At 38.9% G+C, this 17,330-nt stretch overlaps 1 protein-coding gene across 2 annotated transcripts in view; it reads left to right on the top strand.

The window, feature by feature from the left end:
• The window catches only part of PIK3C2G (phosphatidylinositol-4-phosphate 3-kinase catalytic subunit type 2 gamma), a 353,351-nt gene that overhangs the window by 309,621 nt on the left and 26,400 nt on the right, over positions 1 to 17,330 (top strand). For both annotated transcript variants that reach the window (XM_065887110.1, XM_065887109.1), the window contains one exon: positions 6,463 to 6,557. In XM_065887110.1, the coding sequence (XP_065743182.1) occupies positions 6,463 to 6,557 (95 nt within the window). The remainder of the gene's footprint in view (positions 1 to 6,462; positions 6,558 to 17,330) is intronic.

The following is a 17,330-nucleotide window of genomic DNA, read 5'->3' as shown; positions in this document are numbered from 1 at the left end:
AAATTTAAGAAAATTGAAATCGTTTCAAGTATCTTTTCCAACCACAATGCTATGAGACTAGATATCACACGAGAAAACTGTAAAAAATACAAACACATGGAGGCTAAACAATACGCTACTAAATAACCAAGAGATCACGGAAGATATCAAAGAGGAAATAAAAAAATACCTAGAAACACACGACAATGAAAACACGATGACCCAAAACCTATGGGATGCAGCAAAAGCAGTTCTAAGAGGGAAGTTTATAGCAATACAATGCTACCTCAAGAAACAAGAAACATCCCAAATAAACAACCTAACCTTACACCTAAAGCTATTGAGAAAGAAGAATTAAAAAAACCCCAAAGTTAGCAGAAGGAAAGAAATCATGATGATCAGATCATAAAGAAATGAAAAAGAAATGAAGGAAACAACAGCAAAGATCAGTGAAACTAAAAGCTGGTTCTTTGAGAAGATAAACAAAATTGATAAACAATTAGCCAACTCACAAAGAATAAAAGGGAGAAGACTCAAATCAATAGAAAAGGAGAAGTAACAACTGACACTGCAGAAATACAAAGGATCATGAGAGATTACTACAAGTAACTATATGCCAATAAAATGGACATGTGAGAAATGGACAAATTCTTAGAAAAGCCCAACCTTCCAAGACTGAACCAGGAAGAAACAGAAAATAAAAACAGACCAATCACAAGCACTGAAATTGAGACTGTGATTAAAAATCTTCCAACAAACAAAAGCCCAGGACCAGATGGCTTCCCAGGCGAATTCTATCAAACATTTAGAGAAGAGCTAACACCTATCCTTCTCAAACTCTTCCAAAATATAGCAGAGGGAGGAACACTCCCAAACTCATTCTATGAGGCCACCATCACCCTGATACCAAAACCAGACAAAGATGTCACAAAGAAAGAAAACTACAGGCCGATATCACTGATGAACATAGATGCAAAAATCCTCAACAAAATACTAGCAAACAGAATCCACCAGCTCATTAAAAGGATCATACACCATGATCAAGTGGGTTTTATCCCAGGAATGCAAGGATTCTTCAATATATGCAAATCAATCAATGTAATAAACCATATTAACAAATTGAAGGAGAAAAACATATGATCATCTCAATAGATGCAGAAAGAGCTTTGGACAAAATTCAACACCCATTTATGATAAAAACCCTCCAGAAAGTAGGCTTAGACGGAACTTACCTCAACATAACAAAGGCCATGTATGACACACAGCCAACATCATTCTCAATGGTGAAAAACTGAAACCATTTCCTCTAAGATCAGGGACAAGACAAGCTTGTCCACTCTCACCACTATTATTCAACATAATTTTGGAAGTTTTAGGCACAGCAGTGAGAGAAGAAAAAGAAAAAAAAAGAATCCAAATCAGAAAAGAAGTAAAGCTGTCGCTATTTGCAGATGACATGATACTATACATAGAGAATCCTAAAGATGCTACCAGAAAACTACTAGAGCTAATCAATGAATTTGGTAAAGTAGCAGGATACAAAATTAATGCACAGAAATCTCTTGCATTCCTATACCCTAATGATGAACAATCTGAAAGAGAAATTAAGGAAACACTCCCATTTACCATTGCAACAAAAATAATGAAATACCTATGAAAAACCTACCTAAGGAAACAAAAGACCTGTATGCAGAAAACTATGACACTGATGAAAGAAATTAAAGATTTTACAAACAGTTGGAGAGATACACCATGTTCTTGGATTGGAAGAATCAACATTGTGAAAATGACTCTACTACCCAAAGCAATCTACAGATTCAATGCAATCCCTATCAAACTACCACTGGCATTTTTCACAGAACTAGAACAAAAAATTTCACAATTTGTATGGAAACACAAAAGACCCTGCATAGCCAAAGCAATCTTGAGAACGAAAAATGGAGCTGGAGGAATCAGGCTCCCTGACTTCGGACTATACTACAAATCTACAGTAATCAAGACAGTATGGTACTGGCACAAAAACAGAAATATAGATCAATGGAATGCACATATGGTTGCCCTTATTTTTGATAAAGGAGGCAATGATATACAATGGAGAAAAGACAGTCTCTTCAATAAGTGGTGCTGGGAAAACTGGACAGCTACTTGTAAAAGAATGAAATTAGAACACTCCCTAACACCATGCACAAAAATAAACTCAAAATGGATTAAAGGCCTGACTGTAAGGCCAGGCACTATCAAACTCTTAGAGGAAAACATAGGCAGAACACTCTATGACATAAATCACAGCAAGATCCTTTTTGACCCACCTCCTAGAGAAATGGAAATAAAAACAAAAATAAACAAATGGGACCTAATGAAACTTCAAAGCTTTTGCACAGCAAAGGAAACCATAAACAAGACCAAAAGACAACCCTCAGAATGGGAGGAAATATTTGCAAACGAAGCAACGGACAAAGGATTCATCTCCAGAATTTACAAGCAGCTCATGCAGCTCAATATCAAAAAATCAAACAACCGAATCCAAAACTGGGCAGAAGACCTAAATAGAAATTTCTCCAAAAAGACACAGATAGCCAACAAACACATGAAAAGATGCTCAACATCACTAATCATTAGAGAAATGCAATTCAAAACTACGAGGTATCACCTCACACCAGTCAGAATGGCCATCATCAAAAAAGCTACAAACAATAGATGCTGGAGAGAATATGGAGAAAAGGGAACTCTCTTGCCCTGTTGGTGGGAATGTAACTTGATACAGCCACTATGGAGAACAGTATGGAGGTTCCTTAAAAAACTAAAAATAGAACTACCATACAACCCAGCAATCCCACTACTGGACACATATCTGAGGAAACCATAATTCAAAAGATTCATGCCAAATGTAAAATAGATAGCTAGTGGAGGCAGCCACATAGCACAGGGAGATCAGCTCGGTGCTTTGTGTCCACTTAGAGGGGTGGGATAGGGAGGGTGGGAGGGAGACAGAAAAGGGAGGAGATATGGGGATATATGTATATGCGTAGCTGATTCACTTTGTTATAAAGCCGAAACTAACACACCATTGTAAAGCAATTATAGTCCAATAAAGATGTGAAAAAAAAAAAAAGAGTTATGTACCACAGTGTTTATTACAGCTCTGTTTACAATAGCCAGGATATGGAAGCAACCTAAGTGTCCATTGACAGCTGAATGGATAAAGAAAATTTGACACATATATACAATGGAATATTACTCAGCCATAAAAAGAAACGAAATTGAGTTATTTGTAGTGACGTGGATGGACCTAGAGTCTGTCATACAGAGTGAAGTAAGTCAGAAAGAGAAAAACAAATACCGCATGCTAACACATATATATGGAATCCAAAAAAAGAAAATGGTTCTGAAGAACCTAGGGGCAGGACAGGAATAAAGATGCAGACGTAGAGAATGGACTTGAGGACATAGGGAGGGGGAAGGGTAAGCTGTGACAAAGTGAGAGAGTGGCATGGACATATATACACTACCAAATGTAAAATAGCTAGCTAGTGGCAAGCAGCCACATTGCACAGGGAGATCAGCTCAGTGATGTGTGTCCACCTAGAGAGGTGGGATAGGGAGGGTGGGAGGGAGACGCAAGAGGGAGGAGATATGAGGATATATGTATATGTATAGCTGATTTACTTTGTTATAAAGCAGAAACACACCATTGTAAAGCAATTATACTCCAATAAAAATGTTTAAAAAATGATAATAATGGGAGGACTGGGTGAATAGGTGTTAGGAGTGGGAGGAAGGCTTTTTACTGTATACTTTAAAAATAAATTTTCATTTTTGAATCATATGAATATATTATATCTGAAAGGAAGTTAAATTTTGAAATGGTATTTTTTAACATTAATGGACACATTATGCATAATAAGCCCGTATTAGCTGCTGTAGTGCCATGCATTCAAGCGTTTCAACACAGTCATTTTTTGGATCAATAATATTTTAACAGTTCTTGGGGTTACTATAAATGGTTAGATTAAGCATGATTAGATCCCCCAGAATAACTTGAAGCAGAAAAATCAAGATATTCTAGCATCTTCTTGTCCCTCTGAAGCTATTCTCAAAAGTCTTCCTCTCTGGGCTCTTCGTTTAAATTATTTCCCTTAGGTTATTGACCCCTTGTTGTCCCTTACAGCATGATGTTCAAAAACATAGTCTTTAGAGATCATTTGACCCTGCCTAAACTTGGACCAAAATAACTCAGTTTCCTCATGGGTAAAATGGAGGTAACACAGACTTTGTAGGTTTGCTGTGGGGATTTAGTGAGTTTATGTATGTGAAACTCTTAGCCCAACATTTGGCACACAATAAGAATTCTAAAGCTCCTAAGTACCTCTACTATTACTACATTGAGTACTAAGACTTCCGAGTGGCCTGTATTTTCAGTGGGTTCTAAAGTCTAACATGTTTTGATGGATACTGTGATTACTAATCTTGCGTGAAAGGTTTAGGGTGGAATATCATCTTCAGTCAATTCAAGTAACAGTTGTATGATTATCATTTAGACACTCACCCATAAATTTATGCTAATTTCCTGTCTGAATTAAAGCTTCTCTAATTAAACACATTAAGTTTCTAATTAATAATCCTTTCACTCTTTAATTCAAAAATTATGTTCATTGTGCATCAAAAAGTATCAGCATTTTTAGCATACTCATACCAAAAGTTCAACTACATTTTTGTATTATGAAATACAATTTACCCAAGTACTACAGTCAAAATTATCTCGTAATGTCTCAAACTCACAGCGTCACTCAGTCATCATAATCAAGATATTTTAAGGAAGAATTTTTTAATTATATTTACGTAATTACCATTTCAGTTGTAAGAAACACTCAATGTGAATTTTAACTATTTCAATATCAATAATCCACATTAACAATAAAATTAATTAATATTACCTATTTAGAATGTGTAAACTATTCTAATAAACATGTAAAAGGCTTTGGGAGAAGAAACATAAAGCTCAGGTTTAATTTTCAAATGTTAGGATTAGAGAGCTAAAACTCACTATCAGAAAACAACATGGACCCCAATGAGCCCACAACAAAACATTGCCAAATTCCTTCTTAGTAGTAAATTTCTTCTTTCTGAATTCCCTCAGAAAACATACAACCAGAGATTACCAAGGGAAATATTAGAAAACTGTGAATTATGCTTAATCCTTGAGCTATAAACTGGAGGAAGTTTTTAATTAAAAAACTAAAGCCTTCGTTTTAATGTTGGAGTGATATAACTTGAAAGGAAAATTGAGATTACTTTTGTCATTAAATAAACATTTAGTGCAACTTTATGGAGCAAGCACTGATTTATATATCCCTTGGGGAAATAGGAAAAAAGTAAGCCCTAAGGGAGATTGTAATCCACTAAGCAAATTGAGACATGTAAGGTAATAATTACAATATAAATATTAAGTGATAAGGGCCATGCTAAGGGGAGTTCAGAGGGTGGCGACCACAGAAACCCTTTTGCATTTTAATTAGGCCTTGCAGAAAGGTAAAATTTCAATAGCCAAAAATGGTGGAAGAGATCATTTTAAATAAAGGGAATAATATGAGCAATGTCTGCAAGGAAATAGCAGAGCATGTCTGTAGAACTGAACATACAGACTGCAGTATAAAATAATAAGAATGGGAAATAAGACAGACACATTCAATAAGAAGCAGTAATACAAAGCTGAAAAATTCAAACTTTTTCATAAGCTATGGAAAGCTATGAACAGTACTTTGATCAAAGAGTAATTTTATAAAAGTTGCCCTAGGAAGATTATACTGGTAATTGTGTACAAATACATTTGGGTTCTGGAGGAGGGTAAGAGAATGTTCCAGTAGTTCAGGCAAAAGATCCATATGCATCTGCACTAGGCACAGCAGAACTGGAAAGGAAGAGCTGAGTGTAAATATATGGAGTAATTGCAAACATTCACTGAGAGATTATATTGTGAGAACTTTTGAATGTTATCAATTAATCATCTCAACTGTCCTGAAGTAGAGGACTATTATCTCCATTTTACAGAAGTCGATTAACTTAGTCATGTTGACACAGTCTTTAGTATAGTGCTGGGACCTGCACCCCAGACTCACTGACTTCTGAAGCCAACACTTTCAACCCCTATGTTCTCTAATACTTTAAGCTCATGGTACTGAATGTTGAGGAGAAAATTGCGGCCAAAAATGACACTGAAGTCTCAGGCTTTAATAATCGGGAAAATAATGGTATCGATTGAAACAAAACATAGACTATGAGGAGGTAGAATAGATTCAGGATTATTAGACACAAATCCTGTCTTAACCAGCCCAGTTTCCTGAAGAGTATTATGTTTTCAGTGTCATATGAAGAATGTTTCTTTTTCATATTATTCATTGGTCCTGCTTTAGTCTTTGAATGTTCAGTTTGTTCTGTGATCAGCCACTTCCAATTTAATCCACTAAAACTCTACTGTTTCATCAGGTGAGAAGTTTCCTGACAAGAAGCCTAAGGTGCAGTTAGTCATAACATACGAGGATGCGAAGCTGACCATACTCGTGAAGCACGTGAAAAACATTGTGAGTTTATCTTATCTAATAAGAAACATGTAAACCTACATTTAGAAATCACTTTCTTTCTTTAAGCAATTAATGTCAACGTTCGTGAGAGAAATGGGGCCAGCCACCAAGTGTAAGTAAGGAACAATGAACCAGTTACAGCGTTGTGCCTCAGTGTAATTGTGATCCTTGGGGGAAAGGCTATAAAATATTTCACAGGGAAAGTCATAGAATGAAACCCAGACTTTATTCAAAATGAAGTGTCACGACAAATCTAGTGAAAACGCTTTGAAAAAGCAGGACTACCAGGGCTTCCCTGGTGGCGCAGTGGTTGAGAGTCTGCCTGCCGATGCAGGGGACACAGGTTCGTGCTCTGGTCCGGGAAGATTCCACATGCCGCGGAGCGGCTGGGCCCGTGAGCCATGGCCGCTGAGCCTGCGCGTCCAGAGCCTGTGCTCCGCAACGGGAGAGGCCACAACAGTGAGAGGCCCGCGTACCAGAAAAAAAAAAACAAAAAAGCAGGACTACCTAGAGTATTAAGAGCCAAAAGAAAAAAATCTATGTCCCAAGAATTTACCCCTCTCTCATCACGCTGAGCTTTGTGGAAAACTGACTCATCTCTTTGAATAGTGCCAGCACCTTCTTTGTGAAGCCAGGAGCTCTTAGTGTTTTCCCACAGATTGCCATTGAGTATGTTATCATATTCTGATGTAATTGCTCAAAGGTATTTCTCTTCCCTCAAAAAGTAATAATTTCTTTGATGACAGGGACCCCATCTTTGCATCCCCAGAACCAAGAACGTCAGTGGTAGTTAGCCTCTAAGGAAAACTAAAAGCTGCTTTCTCTATTATACCCCATTCCTTCCTAAAGATTGGTCAAGTCAGAGAGGCAAGGATGGCAACTGGGCCATGTCGTTAAGTAAGAGAGGGAGCTTTCTTTGTCACAAGGTAATTGATTAAAGGTCTGAATCTGGGTGCAACAAACAGAAAAGGGTAACTCTAAGCCTCACCTATTTCTCTGGTCTTTTGCTAGCCTAGCAAAACAGGTCCTCCACATGGTGAAACTCCCCAGGAGACTCCACATGGAGAAAGTCAGAAGCACTACCTTAGCTCTCTCCTTTATGCACATAAATCTCTAAGGATGCACTTTGAAGGACTTAAAGGAGCAAACTCTTCTCAACATGACATGCATTTGGAACACACTAGAACTTAATAAATATTTGTTCATTGAACAAATATTTGGCATAACTTTCAGGGAATGCATCCTTTACAAATTTAGTATTAGCCAGATATCCAAGGACACTTGTTTGTAAATCTATAGTGTTTGCAATCAGCCATTTTTGTAAGAGCTGGGCAAATATTATTAAATGTGTTTTTGTAGAACTTTCACTCATTAAAATAATTATTTTCAATTGCTTTTGATAAGTTAATCAGCTTAGCTGAGAATAGCAGTTGTTTAAGAAATTGTTAGGCTGGGAAATGAAGATTGAGTTAGATATTTTTTATAGCTGTATGCATGTTCGTGGACTTTAAGCATCTGTATAAATATACATGATAAAATAATAGACTATTAGAAATAGTGTTAATCAAGTTAACAGAACTTATATATGCGTATGATATATAATTGTCAATTGAAAACAGTCCTCTTGGAAACTATACATATATTTCAGTAATGTCATTGCTCAAAACATTTTAGGACATGCCTGTTGACATTGCTTTTAGCTCTGCATATAAACCACACAATAAACTTGTTGATACTATTCAGGAGTCATGCCTAATGTTTGATCAAAAGCAGTATTAACCAACTTGGCCACCCATTTTATTCATCAGCTAAATCCCCAAATTACTTTTGACAGTTTTCAGAAATGCACTTTACACTCAGATGAAGTTGCACTACCAATAAGTATATTCAAAACCAGTGTGATGCAGGCATAAAGGTGGGGAGTAAGTGACTAAGAGCAAGAGTTTAAGATTTAGATCAAGTTATGGGTAAATGGAAAATGAGCAGGTGAATCCTATAAAAATTTGAAAACCACTTAGGGCCGCTAGAGCCTTTACGTTGCCGTTGCCCTCAGAAGGAAAGTTGTTAATAATGAAGTCATGCTCCCTACTGGTTCTTCTCTCCTCCACAATCTCTTAACATAGCCCTGGAACTCCTCTTTTTTTATTTCCAGGCTTGTGGCTTTAAATACCACTTACATGTCTTTTTCTTCCATATTTTATAATTCTAGCTTGAAAGTCTCCCTAAAATCCAGAATTATATGTACAACTGATTACTCAACAACTCTAGTAGAAATTCAATAGACAGCATAAATTTAATATACATCCAATCAGACTTCTGATTATCACCCCCCTAAACCTGCTTCTTTGGCAACCTGTCTCACCTCTAAATGGCACCTTCATCCTACTAATTGCTCAGGTTAAAATCCTTAGAGTCCTTTTGACTGCTCTCACAAACTACAACCAAATTTATCAACAAATTCTGTGAGCTCAGTTTTCAGAATAAATCCAGAATCCCACCATGTTTCACCTCCACTGCTTACCACCGTTGGTTCAATCTACCATCATCTCTCACTTGAATTACTGCTGTAGCCTCTTAACAGGTCTCCCTGCTTCTGCCTTTATATCTTTTTAGTCTCTTCCTAACCTAGCATCCAGAATACTCCTTTGAGAGTAAAAGTCAAATCCTGTCATTCCTCTCTCATATCCCTCTGGGGAAGGAATCTCATACCACTTACAATGAAAGCCAAGTATTGGCGCCCTTGACCTCTCCTACCTCACCTCGTGCTACAGACTCCCTGAATCACTCCACTCCAGCCTCAGTGATTTTCTTCCTATGCCTTGAATGTTTCTGCATGTTTCTGCCCCAAGACATTTGTACCTGCTACTCAGCTTATTGGGACTGCTCTTCCCAGGCCCATGACTCAAATTCTCCATGGTTCAATCTCACATGTCCTAAACAACTGTGTTTAACTGTCGCCTTTTCTGTGAGGTCCTCTCTGACTCCCATATGTAAAACTGCAAAACCACCCCTGTTGGTTGGCACTTCCAAACTTCCTTTCCTACTTTATTTTCTCCACTGCCCTGTATCATTGCTGTAAACCCGGAGGCTAAAGCAGGGCCAAGTATATAGTAGATGCTCAATGAATACTTTGTTAAATGAAAGAATGTTAAATTACTTCTAATGTTAAGAACTAAGACTTTTTTCACCTTCCCCAAATCATCACAACAAAGTTCTCAGGCTTTGCATTTTTCACAGCATCTCTTAAATGACTATTTTATTTCTTCTGCTTATCTGAAGACAGGGATAACATTATAATGTAAATGACAGAAAAATCTATCTGTAAATTCTCAACATATTTTCTTATTTCAAGTTTTAACTAATTATTTTTTTAGACTTTAGTATTTTCACATGCTTGAGTAATCAGACTAAAGAAGTTGTGCTTGGTTTTAATATTAAAATGAATTATTCTGCCTGCAGTTCTGTTATATTTAATAGTGAGTTTGATGAAAAGAATTGTTTATCTTATATTAAATCCTTGAAGCTTTCTCTAAGAATTACTTCCCTCCTGTGAATTCACAAGTTAAAAAAAAATTGCTAAATTTTTTTCCTTTCAAAGCAGCACGATATGATTTATCCTAGTGAACAGGGACTGACAAAGTAATGCAGGTATTTAGAAGCTTGGCCAAGATTATTTTCAATAATTTTTCAGTTTATGTAACAGAGGAAGATAGAAAAATCATTTAGATTTGAAATATGTTTTTAAATCTTTCTAGTGTTTTCCCATGTAGCCCACTTTAAACTGATCTCTTCCATTGACTTCTGCAATGTCTCTGTATATATTACAATGTCTCTCCTGGTCTCATGGATTCCCCTAGTTTTGTGTCATTTCTAGACTGTTTTCTTCTACCTGCTCCAGAATAAGTCCATTCCAGAAGGCTCTAAAAGTAATCAATAAGGATGCCAGACTTCCTTCTGATATTGAATATGCTCACATTATGAGAGTCTCTTACTCTGTAACAGAATAATAAGCCATTTCAAATGAGGAGCAAGTCATGTCAGGTAAATCAGGGTATATCTCAAATGGAGTGCTGTTTATCCTTTCATAAGACACAAAATCGCAGAAAATCATTACTGTATGGAAATTAACAGAAGAGAGAGAGAATTAGTCAAACACAACAAGAACCCAGGCTAAACACACACACACACACACACACACACACACACACACATGTTAAAATTTTATTACATTTTATTTTTTATTTTAAAGAATTCTTGCAATTTTACTATGTATGTATAGTCTGGGGGTCCTTGTTTTTAAAATCCACATTCCTGGATGTGACTCCCAGTGACTATGATTCTGTAGTTTGGCTTGGAATTTCTACATCTGCCTTTTACAGTCTTCTCCTGGTCTCATGGATTCCTCTACTCTTTCACGTCTAGACTTGTTTTCTTCTCTCCTGCTCCCAAATACGAGCATTTCAGAAGGTTCTCTGACACAAGTGGTCCGTGGACACACTTTGAGAAACATTTCTCATGGCTAATTACCCCATAGATGGCACTCTGCATACAATGGGAGTTCTGTACTTAGCACCAAGTGACTTGTGTTGCCCACGGGTGTAAAAGAGACAACATGTAGACTTGGTGAAGGTAACACAAGAGGGTTGTGAAAATAAATCACAGATGATGGCAATATTCGACATGTAAAAATAACAATGTTCTATGTATCCTTTTAAAAACTTCTAAGTTCTCACTCTGTGCATTCATTCTTTTGTTTCTTTTTGCGGTTTTTTTGTTTGTTTGTTTTTTTTGCGGTACGCGGGCCTCTCACTGTTGTGGCCTCTCCCGTTGTGGAGCACAGGCTCCGGACACGCAGGCTCAGTGGCCATGGCTCACGGGCCTAGCTGCTACACGGCACGTGGGATCTTCCCGGACCGGGGCACAAACCCACGCCCCCTGCATCGGCAGGCGGACTCTCAACCACTGCGCCACCAGGGAAGCCCTGTGCATTCATTCTTATCCTGAGTTCTTTAAAAGATGTTTACCATCATTACCCTGAACTCTTTCTTGGGTAGACTGACTATCTATGTCCATTTCACTTAGTGCTTCTTTTGGGGCTTAATCTTGTTCCTTCATTTGGAACATGTTCCTCTGCTACCTCATTCTGCCTAAGCTGCCGTTTTTATTTCTATGTATCTCGTAGGTTAGTTATGTTTCCTGACCTTGGAGAAGTGGCTCTTTGTAGGAGATGTCCTGTGCATCCCGGCAGTGCCCTCCCCTCTTGTTACCAGAGCAATATGTTCTAAGGGTGCTCCCTGTGTGGGCTGTGTGGGTCCTTCTTTTGTGGTGGGCTGACTACTGAGGGTGGTCTGGTGGGCTTGGTTGGCCCCAGACTGGTTGGTTGCCAGGCCCTGCCTTGTGCAGAGGCTGCCAGCCACTGGTTTACGGGGCCTGTCACAAGGCAGCCAGCTGCAGCACCCCAGGGCCCTGAGGCTAGTGCTGGCTCACTGATGGCTAAAGCCAGGTCCTGGAGTTAGTGCTGGACTACTGGCAAGCAGAGCCGGCTTCTGGAGTCTGGTTGTAGCGCCCAGGAATCCCAGAGTTGATGTCAGATTGCTGGGAAGGAGGTGGGGGAATGGGGGAGAGGCCTCCTGACACAGTTGGGTACAGGGTCTGGGCTGTCCCAAAGCTTCTGTTGGCCTATTAGTTGGCAGGGCCAGGGCCCAGCTGGTCCCAGGGCAGGTTCTGGCCTTGGTGGGTGCACTAGGTTTGTATGCTGCGGAGCTGCCATTGTCCTGTGGCTAGAGTCCACCTGCTGGTGGGTGAGGCTGGTCCTGAGGCTAGTGCAGGCTCGCTGGTGGGTGGAGCCAAAGATTCTGGTGTTGGTTTCTGCCCACTGGTGTGTGGGGCTGGTTCCTGTGTCCTCTGGTGGCAATGGCTGTGTCCAGGGGAGGCTATGGGCTCAGGAGGTCTTAAGGCAGCTGTCTGCTGGTGGGTGGGACTGTGTCCCTGCCTAGTTAGTTGCTTGGCCTGAGGCATTCCAGTGCTGGCGCCTACAGGCTGTGAGTGGGGGCGGGGCTGGGTCCTGAGACTAATAAGCTAGCGGGAGGATTCCAGAATGGCACTTGCCAGCACTAGTGTCCACTGCCGCCAGCGTCTGTGTCATCAGGGAGAGCTGCCGTTGCCTCCTGCTTCTCTGGGAGACTTTCCAGATCAGCAGGTAGGTCTGACCCAGGCTCCTTTCGAATCACTTTTGCCCTGGGTCCCAGAGCTTGTGAGATTTTATATGCACCCTTTAAGCATAGAGTCTATTTCCCTCAGCCCTCTGGGACTCCCAAAAGTAAGGCCTGCTGGCCTTCCGGAGCTTGTCTTCCCGATGCAGGACCCCCAGGCCGGGGAGCTGATGCGGGGCTCAGACCTCTTACTCCTTTGGGAGAAGTTCTGCAATTTTAACACATTATTGACTGGTGGAATTTTGTGAAACTAACACCCGTGGCTGGCGATCTTTACCTAAGTGAATATCAAAACACTTGCATTTGATTAAATATCAACAACTTTTTTTTGCATTTAATGCATTTACTTGAAACTTTGTACATGTCTTACTAAAGCATTCTAATATTTCGTTAGAGTGTGATAGTGATAGGCAGTATAGCAGGCACCTCTGTGCGGGGGAACAGAACACCTATTACAAATACACCGTGTTTCACTGCTCTTCCCCCTGGAAGAGCAGACTCTACACTTTCTGGTGGCAATTTTTTTTTTTTTTTTTTTAGTTCTGTGGGTATTATTCCCTCTAGAATATGTTCTTTTATTTTGCCTGATAGTCGACAAGGTGGGTCTTTGCGGGAGGCTCTTTTAGAAACACCACAAGAAGAACCAGGTGCAGGACTACCACTACATTCACCAGGATGGTCAGTTACCCATTCTCTAACTACTGCTAACAAAAATTGCATGTAAGTCATTTTATTCTGTGCATTAAGGCTACAATAAATTTTAAACGCATTGAATAAACCACAATTACTCAAATAGAAACCCACTTTTTTATACCATTTGCTAGTTTTCCAGAGGATACTGAAGTTTGCCAGATATTGATCAGATCGATCAACTCCTTTCATATGTTTATTATACTCTAATATACAAGTGGGATTAGTTATCTGATGGCCAGTCCTCCTGTCTTCCTTTCCTGTAGATGCTATAGAGGCGTCATGAATAATTGTCACCATGCGAACTAGCCTCTTGTCTTTCCATATAAGAAGAATCACTTCTTCCTTCTGTAAGAATGTCATTTCTCCCCTCCGTAGATTTTTGGATTTCTCCTTAATTGGTTTGGTAGACCACGATTCTCTCTTATAGTCCCACGATCTCTGGTTTTATTTTTCAACAGTATTTCAGATGTGGACACACTGTTGTAAAAATTGTCTCAGTAAATATGGTGTCATGAACCAAGGTAAAGTTGTAGGACCAATTATATTGTTTCTTGCAGTTTCTTTCCTTCACCTGTGTAAATCTCAAGGTTGCATATATATCCAGTTTCACTTTCGCTAACCATCCTGACCAAAATTCCATATTTTGTAAGTTTTCTGGCATTATAGGTTTTGAATCTGAGGCATCCTCACCACTTTATCATTGCCTCGTCAAGTGATAGCTCTTGTTTGGGTATATAGATAGATTGAAATTTTGGTAGAAAATAATCCAAAATAGGTTTAACATTTGAAATTCTGTCTGCAGGAAGTGGAGTTTCCGAGTTATCATTAAAGTGAAGAAATTTCATTATGTGTTCGAATCTTCTTCTTGTCATAATCTTTGGAAAGATAGGTGTTTCAAGTAAGGGACCAGTCGATCAGTATTCTTTCCAGTGTGACTTTCTTATTTGTCCCATCAAAATTATTAATCCAAGAAACATCTTCCTGTCACTATTGGTTACATCAGTCCCTTTTAAAGCCTTATCATACTTTTTATATAGTTTTTTATTCTGTCGGGGACACAAGTTTGTTTGAGAAGCGTCCAACTCGAAAAAGTCGTTACCAAAAATTAATTCTGTTATTTCACTAACACTTTGCGGATTATTACATTCAGTAGTTACACCTGACATATCTGTAAAGTCATCTAATTTTCCTGAAATGTTGTCTTCAATCCACTCTTCTGTAGAAGCAAAGGAGCATTCTCCAGCACCGTGAGTTTCATTTCCACTTTCCGTATCAGAATCAATCACTAAGGTTCTTTGTCTTTTTTGGGTCTAATATTCACATTGTCTGAATCAGAACTATATCCCGAAGAACTGTCATTTTCTGAGACACTAGTATATATTTCGCTCGGACAATCAGAGAAAGTATCTGCATAAAATTCACCGAAAAATTCTTCTTCACTCAAAAGTTTGCTATGTGTCATTTTTACAGTAATAAACTTGAATTTATAATATACACAAGTTTGGAACAAAAACCTAGTGGGGCAAACTGTGAATGATAATGACAATCATAAATTGTATAATGAACCTTGATCAATTTTAAGCTCTAACAACTTCACACGGTGATATTAATTGTATCACTCTCTGAAAACGTATTGATACATCTCTGGTCAATAAGTTGTTAATTTTCTCCTGTTTGTGGATTGCTCACCCAGGAGTATAGGACTAGACTATATTGTGACTCCTCCCCTCCTACCAGTCTCATTGTGGTTGTAGAAGATCTTTTCTGGTAGGTTTCAGTCTTTTTTGTTGATCGTTATTCTGTAAATGGTGGTAATTTTGGTGTGTCTGTGAGGGGGTGTGAGCTTAGGGTATTTCTACTCTGCTGTCTTGGCCCATCAGTCTTGTGCATCTTTTTAAACTAACGTGGCTAAGTTCTCTGACTATCCCAATTCTTTTCAATTTTTTAAAATCTAGATTTGTAAAAGAAATTTGTCACTGCCCCATCCTAGATTCACTTTATCTAAATAAATGTCAGTTTCTTGATAAAGGGCAATTTGCTAATAATAATTATCTCATTGATTATATTTGGTTTATATTCCATGAATAAAAAATTGTTCTTCCAGAGTTGGCCCATTACGGCACTGATTTCCTGTTTCAAAGAATAAGATGCAAAGCAATGGGTAGTGAAGAGTACCCAGGCCAGATATAGATATTTTATTGTGTTTCATGATTTTTTTAACCAAAGAAACATTAACCCTCAAAGCTTACCAACTGGGCTTCCCTGGTGGCGCAGTGGTTGAGAGTCCACCTGCCGAGGCAGGAGACACGGGTTCGCGCCCCGGTCCGGGAAGATCCCACATGCTGCGGAGCGGCTGGGCCCTTGAGCCATGGCCGCTGAGCCTTTGCGTCCGGAGCCTGTGCTCCGCAACGGGAGAGGCCACGACAGTGAGAGGCCCGCGTACCGCAAAAAAAAAAAAAAAAAAAGATTACCAATTATTTCTTTTTTTTTTTTTTTTTTGCGTTACGCGGGCCTCTCACTGTCGTGGCCTCTCCCTTTGCGGAGCACAGGCTCCAGACGCGCAGGCTCAGCGGCCATGGCTCACGGGCCCAGCCGCTCTGCAGCATGTGGGATCTTCCCGGAGCGGGGCACGAACCCGTGTCCCCTGCATCGGCAGGCGGACTCTGAACCACTGCGCCACCAGGGAAGCCCTACCAATTATTTCTTAATAAAACAAACCATAAATTGTTCTATAAACCTATGATAATTGGTATGATAATGGTAATTGATCTCTTCCAATAGCCAACACCTTTAGTTCTTCTTTCTTGAACTTTTCTATTCTCAGGCTCTCCATAAAACTTCACTGTCTGTACATTCTCTAAATCTCTTTCTGAGGCTTCCTTAGCACTTATAAATTTAAACTAGATAAGGTACATAGTGCTTTAATAGATGTTGACTTCATCTTTAGCCCTTAAATGTGAAGATTTTACAGTGTTCAGGGCTTCAACTCTTCAAACTAATTTCCTAAGAAATTTTATTCAGTTTTGAAACTTCAGATTATGTGAATTACTCCTAAATTTATGTCTCTGCTTTTAATATTTCTCTGAACTCAATTTACATATTTCCAACTGCCTGATAGGCATTTACACTCTGATATCTTGACATCTCTTCAAACTTAACAATCCTAAATTATAGTCCTTACTTTCCACTAAAACCAACTCTCACTCAGAACTACTTGCACCATCCCCAAGTAACTCTTGATGAAAACTTCTCTGTAATTTATTTTCTATATTTTAACTTACTCCAGTACTCCTATATGTAATCAACAAATCATTTTAGTTTCCTTTTACTTTTATTATTGTTAAAACTTGGCTCTATAGTCTCTGTTAATTTATCTATAGATTATTTTGGTTGATTCCTGTGGTATTCCTTTCCTTGTTTCCTACTTCTCTATTCTGCCTAAAACATCTTACAACTCCATTTTAATCATATCAATAAAAAATTTTAATAGAGTCTCAGTAAATTTAAAATTCTTTAGCCTAATATTTAAGATACTACGCAGTCTAGCCATAACCTGCCTTTTATATCCACCATCCACAGTACAAAACTTGTGTTATATTCTAGATGGTACCTTCACTGTTGACTAGACACACATCAGTCATTCTAGCTCACTATATCATACTTCTGCTTACCTTCTACATCCAACTCAACTTCAAGGCTCAGCTCAAACCTCTCACTCTCTCTGAACCTTCTGGGCCACTCTTGTTCCTAGTTATCCTTCCTTCTTTGGCCTCCTGTTACATTTCCTCTATATACCAGCCATTTGATATTCACTGCCTTATCTCAGCTCTTGAAACTTATCATCTTGGCTCATCCTGTAGTTTCAATT

The sequence above is a fragment of the Phocoena phocoena genome, chromosome 11, assembly GCF_963924675.1.
Source record: "Phocoena phocoena chromosome 11, mPhoPho1.1, whole genome shotgun sequence".
Lineage (NCBI taxonomy): Eukaryota > Metazoa > Chordata > Mammalia > Artiodactyla > Phocoenidae > Phocoena > Phocoena phocoena.
This window is presented reverse-complemented; position numbering and strand designations above follow the sequence as displayed.